The sequence below is a fragment of the Calonectris borealis genome, unplaced genomic scaffold (assembly GCF_964195595.1).
Source record: "Calonectris borealis unplaced genomic scaffold, bCalBor7.hap1.2 HAP1_SCAFFOLD_49, whole genome shotgun sequence".
Classification (NCBI taxonomy): domain Eukaryota; kingdom Metazoa; phylum Chordata; class Aves; order Procellariiformes; family Procellariidae; genus Calonectris; species Calonectris borealis.
In genome coordinates this window covers 762,707-773,698 of record NW_027441458.1, presented here as the reverse complement: position 1 = coordinate 773,698, position 10,992 = coordinate 762,707, and the positions used below count along the sequence as shown (strand labels likewise).

Genomic DNA, 10,992 nt, shown 5'->3' with positions numbered 1-10,992 from the left:
GGTCAGTGACACACCTGCTCTGAGTGGGGATGGCTTTCCTGTTGGTCCTGTGATGTCTCTGGCAGCTGCAGGCAGTTGTGCTGGAGAGCCCTGTACACATCTACAGGCCTGGATTTGGCCATGATCTTGAGCAGCTGCCCTGAATTAGGTTAGGTAATGGAGGGATGTACCTGAGGCAAATGCCATTATTCCCTAGTGGGATTCTTCTAGCGGAAGCCCAGTATATGCAGCTGATGGAGAAGAGAAGGAGAAAGGTTGAGCTCTCCCTCTGGCAATGACTACATTTGGTCAGCTGACTATCGCTATAGGTTCTGAACAAGAACATACTGAGGAGTGACGGGTTTCATTGTTGCAAACGTGATCATCTGCTGTCATTTCATTTGGCCAAAGGAATTCCCCACCAGGCTCGAAAACGCTGCTCCCAGAAACTGCCCTGTTTCAGCATTGCTCCATTAGACCTCGAATCTGCCTGCACGTATCTTGGACCACCTCTGACACCTCAGATGTTAGCGGGAGTTTGAGTCTGAACAACTCACTCCCGGCCTCCATCTCCAGGAATTACCATGGGAGCTGAGACGAGCAGCTCCCAGGCAGCAGGTGCCTATTTTGTGCCCACCTGAACTGAGGCCAGAGGAATGCCACCTCCTGTGGGGTTGTGGCAGCCAGAGGTGAGAGCTGAGTCCCCTGCCAGCCCCAGGACTACAAACCCAGGATGAGATGCCTCGATTGGCTGAGCTGAGTTCCTTCCCTCAGCAGGGGTAAAGGAGATCATTGCCTGTCCTTTTCTGGCTGCTGTGCCTAAAGATGGGCCAAAAAAAGGTGATTCTCATGCCCAACTCTTTTTTTATTAGGACAAATGACTCTACTGGAAAGAAGGGAACATCAGTGATGACTTCAGCCTGTATCAGAGGAGGTTGCCCAGGAGCCCCAGGGGCTCCTCAAGGGAGCCCAGACAGGATAGAGAATATGATGCCGCCTTCTGCTCTTCTGCTGATGATCTGGGCCGGGCTCCTGGAAGGAGGGAGCTCCTGGCAAGTGGGCAGTGCTGCAGAGAGACAGCTCTGCCCAGGAGCAGCTCCTCTGCAAAGCGCAGCAGGGTTGAAGGCACTGTCTGCAGGCACCGAGGGCAGACAAGAGAAGTGAGAGGTTAAAAGCAGCCTGGGGTGGGAGGACAGCTGAGAGCTCACTGGGGGAGAAATCTTCACAGCCCTTTAACACGGTAAGTCTCTGATTGCAGGGCAATGCAGATGAGTTCCTGGAAGTGTCTCCTAGAGCTGGCACATGCCACAGCTGATAGGACCTGTCAGTATGGCTCTCCTGGCTTTTCTGGAGTGCAGGAGGAGGAGGAAGTGTGTTCCAGAACAGGGACTCCCTGCTGCATGGTCAGAGGGACAGGGCACCATGGCTCCCTCCTCCCAGGGATGGCTGCAGGGATGTGAAGCTGGGTGTGCAGCCAGCTGGGCCGGGCTCCTGGATGGAGGGAGCTCCTGGCAAGTGGGCAGTGCTGCAGAGAGACAGCTCTGCCCAGGAGCAGCTCCTCTGCAAAGCGCAGCAGGGCTGAGGGCACTGCCTGCAGGCACCGAGGGGAGGGAGCGAGGCAGAGAGAGCGTAAAGGCAGCCTGGAGTGGGAGGATGCTGAGAGCTCACTGCGCGGAGAGATCTTCACAGCCCTCTACATGGTAAGTGCCTGGGTGCAGGACAATGTAGCTGCTGTTCCTGGAGGGATATCCAAAAGCTGGTACATGCCACAGCAACTATGATCTCTCAGGAGGACTCTCACAGCTTCCCTGCTGTAGAGGAGGAGGAGGTGCTGCAGAGCAGGGCTTCACTGCTGCACCGTCAGAAGGAGAGGGCATGACGGCTGCCTTCTCCCGGGCACTGCTCCAGGGTGTGAAGGCGTGTGTGCAGGCAGGGGTGGCCAGGGCTGTCCTTCCGAGCAGGGTCCCTGTACCCCAGGGGGCTGAGCACCAGGGCAGGGACTCTGCCGCCTGCCAGGCTCAGCACTCAGCCTGCCTGGGGAGGTCCCCACGACGCTGTGGGGAGAAGCTGTGGGTGGAAGGAGTGAGCCCCAGCAGGGCAGGATTGGGTCCTTCTGCTCTCAAAAGGGTGCTGCATGTGTCAGGGCTGCTCTCAGCTCCAGATCACCCCCAGGACATTTCCAAGGGGACTTTTCAAGAGGAAGGTCCAGGCAGGTGCTACCTCGAAAGGAAGGTGCTTCTCTTAGTCTTCAATTTCATGCTGTGGGGGTGTAAAGGGGAAAGGAGCTGCTAACTTTTGAGAAGTGACTGAGACTCTTGAACCGTTACGTGTTGTGATCTGTAGGTCTGCTAGCAACCTCATAAACTGCCTTCACCTACCCCTCAGCCTACAGGCACCACCAGTATCACCGTTACTGGTAACATCACGGTTTGTCTGACCTGTTCTTTATGACCTGCAAGCAGGGAGATGTCTCTAGACAGTGCCCTTGAACGGGGAGTTTTCTGTAGGGCAGAACTGAGCGCACAAACGGTGGGGTGCGGTCTTTCAGAATTTGCTGTGAGGAAAACAATGTGGGGACAGAGAAGGAGATAGAAAAGGTCCAGGCAGCAGAGGGGTGGGCAGGGAAGAAGACAAAACTAAAATTGGTAATATCGTGGGAAGGAAAATTGGGAAAACTCTCTGTCATCCCCTCCAGGGCAGACACCTCCCTCTGAGCAAGCCCCCTTGCCTCCTCTCTGACCCAGCAAAGTCTCTGCCCTCATGGCCGTGGGGCATAAAGCATCAGCTGCCCAATCTGCAGCCGGAGCCCCAGCAGAGGAGAGGTGCCTGTCTCCAGCCACGTGCCCATTTCCCTCCGCAGAGCACAGGGGCCGAGTGTGACTGCCTTGCAGCATTGCTGTATGTGAGGCTGCACGGCTGGTTAAGGTGATGACTTTCTCAAGTGCCTTTGTCTCTCTTCTTGCCTCCCTTGGAAGAAACACCATAGTGCTGCTCTTTCTTTTCCCACTTGTCTGTGCTGCTCCTGTTCCTGTTCTTGGGCTCTCTGGGGTTGGGGGAGTTTCAGACACCAACCCTTCAAGCCTTACTAGGCAGGGGTCTGCATGGGAGTGAGGTGTTCCAGCCCCCTTCAAACCCACGGGGCTCCAGGAAATGTGGCCTGTGGGCTTGTGAAACGAACGGCTCTCCCCACAGGAGATCCCCTCTGTAGGACACTTGACCATGTCTGTGCAGTGTCCTGCCCGGCTGTGAGCTTGACACCAGACACAGCTCTCTTACAGCATCTTTGTGATACCTCAGACACCCATAAAGAAGCCCCAGAGGTGCTAAGACTGTGGAACTGGTGTTGAGCAGCTGTATGTGGGCAACTGAAAGGTGTCGTGCGTGTTCTTGCCTAGAAGGGGAGTGTGGAGGCCACCCTCAGGCACCCTGTGAAAGAGGGAGAAGTTTGGAGATCTGAGCTTTGAATCCAGACTCCTCTACTCTCAGCAGGGTCCAGTTTCTTTCAAGGGGAGCATACGACCATGATCATCCTCCAACTCAAGTACCTGCGAGCGCAGGGCAGCGGGGAACAAGACTGATAGATAAACTAGCTCCCCTCAGCCTGCAGTGAGTGACAGTGAACCCTTTTGCCACGCTGGTCTCACGATAGAAGTGCTGAGGATTTCTACCTTTGAAGAAGATTCCCCAGGTAGGACAGGAGTATCTAAAAGAAAATAAAGAAAATGAAAAAAATAAAAGATTTTAGTTTTCTTCCTTGAAAAATCTGTCCTAACTTCTCACTGTCTTTTCCTTCTTCAACAGTTCCTCATGCCCAGAGGGACCAAATGTCCAACAGCAGCTCCATCTCCCATTTCCTCCTCCTGGCCTTCGCAGACACGCGGCAGCTGCAGCTCTTGCACTTCTGGCTCTTCCTGGGCATCTACCTGGCTGCCCTGCTGGGCAACGGCCTCATCATTATCGCCATAGCCTGTGACCACCGCCTCCACACCCCCATGTACTTCTTCCTCGTCAACCTCTCCCTCCTCGACCTGGGCTCCATCTCCACCACTGTTCCCAAATCCATGGCCAATTCCCTCTGGGACACCAGGGCCATCTCCTATGCAGGATGTGCTCTACAGGTCTTTTTCTTCCTCTTCTTGATCACAGCAGAGTATTCTCTCCTCACCGTCATGGCCTATGACCGCTATGTTGCCATCTGCCAACCCCTGCACTACGGGACCCTCCTGGGCAGCAGAGCTTGTGTCCACATGGCAGCAGCTGCCTGGGCCAGTGGGTTTCTCAATGCTGTCCTGCACACGGCCAATACATTTTCCATACCCCTCTGCCAAGGCAATGCTGTGGACCAGTTCTTCTGTGAAGTACCTCAGATCCTCAAGCTCTCCTGCTCATGTTCCTCCCTCAGGGAAGTTGCGGTCCTTGTCACCAACTTCGTCCTTGCTCTTGGGTGTTTTGTATTCATCGTGCTGTCCTATGTGCAGATCTTCAGGGCTGTGCTGAGGATCCCCTCTGAGCAGGGACGGCACAAAGCCTTCTCCACGTGCCTCCCTCACCTGGCCGTGGTCTCCCTGTATGTCAGCAATGGTATGTTTGCCTACCTGAAGCCCCCCTCTATCTCCTCCCCATTCCTGGATCTCGTGGTGGCTGTTGTGTATTCGGTTCTGCCTCCAACAGTGAACCCCCTCATCTACAGCATGAGGAACTAGGAGCTCAAGGATGCCCTGAGGAAATGGATTCAATGGGTTCACCTTCAGCAACTGTAAGCTGCCCATCTCTTCTCACTGGTTAATTCTAGTTTCTCCCATGATGATCGTGTTCATAGAGGCATATTTGTATTCATCCCAGATCTCCAGAAGCATGGCCTGGCTGTGCTTACCTTTGGTAAATATGTCATCACTGTGTCAGAGCCGGCTTCCTGAGGAGCATCTCTATAATAAATGGTATCTCCCCATGGCAGCTCCTGAAGGCTGGGCTCTTCTTTTTGCTGAAGTCAGGACTAGGTGCCAGGAACTGCACTCACCATGGCCTGTTGCTGAACTTGTTCTCAGTGGGCTCACGGGGAGACGGCATTGGGAGACATTTTGGGGAGTGAGGGCTGGACTCAGCTCTCAGTTGTGAGTGCCCAGTGCCACTGGAGATAGTGAACAGGCTCCAAATTGCCTGCCCAGGACTCTCCCACATGCAGCAGAGCTGAATGGTAGCTGCCCGGCTTTCTGGAGGGGAAACTGGAGACACCAGGAGAGCAGAGGGCATTTACAAGGAAGTGATGTGTCTGGGGGTGGCCATCCCAAAAGAAGGGATGATCCAAGGTGGAGTCACCCAAAGGCAAAGCACTGTATTTGAGTATGCACAAGCAAACATGGGCTCTGTCATCCCAAGAGAGGCCGTGGGGACCCAGCAAGATCAGAAAAAGGAGACAGGAGGGTGATTCATGTCTCCTTCAGTAAAAGCCCAAGGACGGTCCAATGCGTACAGTGGAAAACATCCTGAACCACGAGAAATGCTCTGAGCAACTTCCACAGCTTTAGACCCCTGGGAAGGAGCTCAGTGGCAGTGCTCAGTCCAGCTAGACCTGACCAGCACAGCCAGCGTGGAGTCACTCCATGGTCTCACAGCCCACTTGCTCTGCAGAGCACCACTGCCAGTTCAGGGCCCTGTGAGGAGCACAGAGAGGGGGCCAGGGACACCTTGACCTTCTTTGCTGATGGCTCCTGTTTTGCCTGATGAAATCCAAGGACCAGCAGAGCCTTTCCTGCAGAGCTGCTACCCAGCCACACAGCCCCTGGCCTCTGTCATTGCACGGGATTGGTGCACCTCAGGCAGGACTTGCAAATTTCTGTTTACTGGACATCATGATGTTACTTTTTGCGAATCCCTGTGGCCTGTCTCTGTTCTTTGGGATGGCAGGCCTGCCCTCCAGTGCAGTGTCTGCTCTCCTCAATATGGTGTCCATCTGCAAATGCGATGAAAAAGCACTCGCTCATCTCCTCCAGGTCATTAAAAGCACGTTAAAGAGGGCAGGTGGCAGGACAGACCCCTGCAGGACCCTACTAGCTCGATGCCTCCAGGCAGAGTACCACGCATTGATCACGTCCCTCTGAGCCCAACCATCCATCTGGTTATTTACCCATCTACTTATCCACCCATGCAGACCATAATGTCCGAACGTGGGCACAAGAATATTGTCGGGGGGTGATGTTGAAAACTTCACTGACTTCCAGGTGAAAAGACAACCACTGGTCTCCCTGTGTCCAGCAGTCCTGTCCTTTCATCACAGAAAGCAAAGAGGATGGCGAGAGACAAGCTAAATCCAGTAAATCCAGTCACCTTCTCTTTCAGACCCCCAGAAATAGGATCTGAGGGAACATAATCTGGGGCACAGCCTTCCACTCCTCTGCACATCCTTGGGGCAGTTTTGAAAGGTGCGTGCAAGGTTTGGGTGCTGCGAGTCATCAGGGAATCCCCACAGACACCACCACCTTTGAAAGATGCTGGAGAGTGGCTTCACTGTGACCTTGGGCTGCTCTCTCAGCTCCCTGGGATGCCGCCCCTCCTGTCCCCTCGACTGGTAAGGATTGCGTTGGCTCAAGTGATCCCTGACTTGATCCCCATGCACCGCTGCTTGATCTCCTCCAGAGACCTGCCCTGAGTCCCAGAGGCCTGGCAGACCTTGCAGGGGAAGCCTGAGGCAAAGAGGACACAGAGAACCTCATCCCACCAAGGCGAAGGGCTCCGGAGAGGAGGATCGCGCCGGGGACCCTTCGTAAAGTGGCAAAACCGCTGCAAAAACCGCCAAGGCAAAAGCGCAGGAGCGAGAGGGTGCCCCAGCCCCCCTCCCCCGAGCCGGAGGAGCGAGCTCCTGACGAGCGGCGCCTCTGACTCAGCGCGGGCGGGGACAGGCAGGACGGCGGCCAAACCCCCTCAGATAGAAGAGCAGCCCCCAGGGAGCGCGAGCGACCCGGAGCGCAGTGAAACAGGGTGGGCAAACAGGGCGTGGAGCGTCAGAAGGGCGTGGCGTGGCAGTTGGCGCGGCAGTTCATGCGAACAGGGCGCAGCCCCCCTCCAGGCTCTAGAGGCGAGCTCAAGTCGTGGTTGTCGCCCTCCCAGAAGAGGACCTGGCCATGGTTTCCACTCGGCCGAAAGCCATCGCCAGGAGAAACGTGGCGACCCAGACGGAGCCCCTACGCAAACACACATCTGTCCAGGTCTCCGGCTGCAGGGAGTACCTGAGCCTGTCCCTGGTACAGGAGGGCAGCAGAGACGACACCTGTGTGCGCTGCGACCAGGTGGATGATCTGCTCAGCCTGGTGGCAGAGCTGAAGGAGGAGGTGGAGAGCTTAAGGAGTATCAGGGAGGCCCTCCTGGCCTCCCTCACCCCAACCTTCCCAGTTGCCCTTACAGAACAGATATGGGGCCCTGGAACTTGAGGGCCAGACAAACGAGGACGCAGATGAAGGCCCATCCAGGGGGTTGCCCAAGGTGAGGCAGTCAGCCCCACGCATGACGACTGCCTCCGCTAAGAAAAAAAGGAGGGTAATTGTCCTAGGTGATTCCCTTCTGAGGGAGACGGAGGGCCCAATTTGCCGGCCAGACCCATCCCAAAGGGAAGTCTGCTGCCTCCCTGGGGCCCGGGTGAAGGACATTACTAGGAAGCTCCCTGGTCTCGTGCAGGCCTCCGATCACTACCCGCTACTGGTTACACAGGCTGGCAGTGAGGAGGGTGCAGAGAGAAGTCCCGAAGGGATCAAAAGGGACTTCAGGGCGCTGGGGCGACTGGTGGAAGGATCGGGAGCACAGGTAGTGTTTTCCTCGATCCCTTTAGTGGTAGGGCGGAACACCGAAAGGAACAGGAAAACTCAACGGATCAACACGTGGCTTAGGGGCTGGTGCCATCGGCAGAATTTTGGCTGCTTTGACCACGGGGAGGTTTACACGGCACCGGGCCTGCTGGCGACGGACGGAGTTCAGCTGTCTCACAGGGGGAAAAGGATTCTCGCCTATGAGTTGGCGGGGCTCATCGAGAGGGCTTTAAACTCGGTTCGAAGGGGGAAGGGGATAAAACCAGGCTCAGTAGAGAAGAGCCTAGGGGCGGCACGCCAATGTCGGGGAGAAATCGGCAGCCCAGCTCAAGTGCATCTACACCAATGCACACAACATGGGCGGCAAACAGGAGGAGTTGGAAGCCATTGTGCAGCGGGGTAGCTATGACTTAGTCGCCATCACGGAAACATGCTGGGATGAGTCTCACGACTGGAGTGCTGCAATGGATGGCTATAAGCTCTTGAGAAGGGACAGGCGAGGAAGGAGAGGCGGTGGGGTAGCCCTGTATGTTAGGGAGTGCTTCGACTGTCTAGAGCTCGATGGTAGTGATGATGAGGTCGAGTGCTTGTGGGTAAGGATGAGGGGGAAGGCCAACAAGGCAGATGTCCTGCTGGGAGTCTGTTATAGACCACCTAGCCAGGACGAGGAGGCAGAGGAAATATTCTACCAGAGGCTCGCAGAAGTCTCACAGTCGCTAGCCCTTGTTCTCGTGGGGGACTTCAACTTTCCGGATGTCTGCTGGAAATACCACACGGCAGAGAGGAAACAGTCGAGGAGGTTCTGGAGTGTGTGGAAAATGATAACTTCCTGACGCAGCTGGTAAGTGAGCCCACTAGGGGAGATGCCTCGCTTGACCTGCTGTTCACAAACAGAGAAGGACTGGTGGGAGATGTGGTGGTCGGAGGCCGGCTTGGGCTTAGCGACCATGAAATGATAGAATTCTCGATACTTGGTGAAGTAAAGAGGGGGGCCAGCAAAACCGCTCCCATAGACTTCCGGAGGGTGGACTTTGGCCTGCTCAGGACACTGGTCGAGAGGGTCCCTTGGGAGACAGTCCTGAAGGGCAAAGGGGTCCAGGAAGGCTGGACGTTCTTCAAGAAGGAAGTCTTAAAGGCGCAGGAGTGGGCTGTCCCCATGTGCCACAAGAAGAACGAGCAGGGAAGACGACCGGCCTGGCTGAATGGGAAGCTCTGGCTGGGACTCAGGGAAAAAAGGAGAGTTTATCAGCTTTGGAAGAAGGGGCAGGCAACTCAAGAAGAGTACAGGGATCTCGTTAGGTCATGCAGAGAGGAAATTAGAAAGGCAAAAGCCCGGCTAGAACTCAACCTGGCCACTGTCGTAAGAGACAACTGTCGTGGTTTAACCTGGCAGGCAGCCAAATACCACGCAGCCGCTCGCTCACTCCCCCCAACCCCAGCGGGACGGGGAGAGAATCGGAAGGGTAAGAGTGAGAAAAACTCGTGGGTTGAGATAAAGACAGTTTAATAGAACAGGGATTAAAAAAAAGGAAAATAATAATGATAATGATAAAATATACAAAATGAGTGATGTACAATGCAATTGCTCACCACCCGCGCTGACCGATAACCAAGTAGCGATCGGCACTTCCTGGATCACGCCTACCCTTCATATACTGAGCATGACGTCACATGGTATGGAATACTCCATTGGCCAGCTGGGCTGGCTGTCCTGATTATGTTCCCTCCCATCTTGTGTACCTAGCTCAGTCAGTAGGCACAGGAGCTGTCCTTGGATTAGGAGGGCACTTAGCAACAACTGAAAACATCAGTGTGTTATCAACATTCTCCTCATACTAAATCCAAAACACAGCACTAGGAAGAAATTTAACTCTATCCCAGCCGAAACCAGGACAGTATCCACCCCTTATTCCATACCATGTACGTCGTGTTTCGGTCTCACATTTTTTTTAATACATTTCAATTAACCACCACTATCTTTCTTTATATATACACACATATATATGTATGCACGCACAGATATCATTCCTTTGGTCTATGGACTATCCCTCTAAAATGTCCACTGAGTTCATTTAGTCCATGACTTTGGGATCCATCTGTTATAACAGTCTTTCAGGGCCAAAGAGATGGTGTGCGGTTTTGGGCCGTTGCATCCTGAAGCCAGTTCTCATTTCGGTACTGCTGCGCTCGTCCAGTTCTATCATCGTTGCACTTCGCTCGGTTTCATCGGAGTTGGTTCATTCTTCACTAATCTGGGTGATTTTCACTGCTATACCACTGCTATATCATAGAAATAATGATATACAAAATCATGTAACAGTTGACATCAAAAATCAGTTCATTGGCTATTTTCACCCAAAATCAAATCCCCTTGAGGTACACACCGGACCTCCCCATCCTTTCGCATCACCCACCAAGTGTACCCAGGTCCTTGAGCAAAAGCAATCCCACGGATGGGTTTTCCCTTGCCAGAGGCAGGAGTAACCCAGACTGTCTTCCCCATCATATTTCTTATGTGCACGACAGGGACTTTATCTCCATCTACAGTATGTAAGGGTTTTGGTTGGGCAGGGCCAGCTCGATTGGCAGATCCCCTGGTATTGACTAACCATGTGGCCTTTGCTAAATGTGTGTCCCAATGCTTGACTGTCCCACCACCCATTGCTCTCAGTGTAGTCTTTAGCAGTCCATTGTATCGTTCGATTTTCCCGGAGACTGGTGCATGGTAGGGGATGTGATAGACCCACTCAATGCCGTGCTCTTTGGCCCAGGTGTCTATGAGGGTGTTTTGGAAATGAGTCCCGTTGTCTGACTCAATTCTTTCTGGGGTGCCATGTCACCACAGGACTTGCTTTTCAAGGCCCAGCATGGTGTTCCGGGCAGTGGCATGGGGCACAGGGTATGTTTCCAGCCATCCGGTGGTTGCTTCCACCATGGTGAGCACATAGCGCTTGCCGTGCCGGGTTTGTGGGAGTGTGATATAATCAATCTGCCAGGCCTCCCCATACTTGTATTTCAACCATCGTCCCCCATACCAAAGAGGCTTTACTCGCTTGGCTTGTTTGATTGCAGCGCACGTTTCACATTCATGGATAACCTGTGCAATAGCGTCCATGGTTAAGTCCACCCCTCGATCACGAGCCCATCTATACGTTGCATCTCTTCCTTGATGGCCTGAGGCATCATGGGCCCACCGAGCTATAAATAATTCACCCTT

The 10,992-nt window shown here is 54.1% G+C and overlaps 1 protein-coding gene across 1 annotated transcript; it reads left to right on the top strand.

The window, feature by feature from the left end:
* The first annotated feature begins 3,686 nt into the window (after positions 1–3,686).
* On the top strand, positions 3,687–4,682 carry LOC142076447 (olfactory receptor 14J1-like). The gene has a single exon (XM_075138748.1). The coding sequence runs from the start codon at positions 3,804–3,806 to the stop codon at positions 4,680–4,682; it is 879 nt and encodes a 292-aa protein (XP_074994849.1). The 5' UTR covers positions 3,687–3,803.
* Positions 4,683–10,992: the final 6,310 nt, after the last annotated feature.

Coding starts and splice junctions, on each gene's coding strand:
- LOC142076447 (XM_075138748.1), top strand. CDS start 3,804: ATGTCCAACAGCAGCTCCATCTCCCATTTCCTCCTCCTGGCCTTCGCA.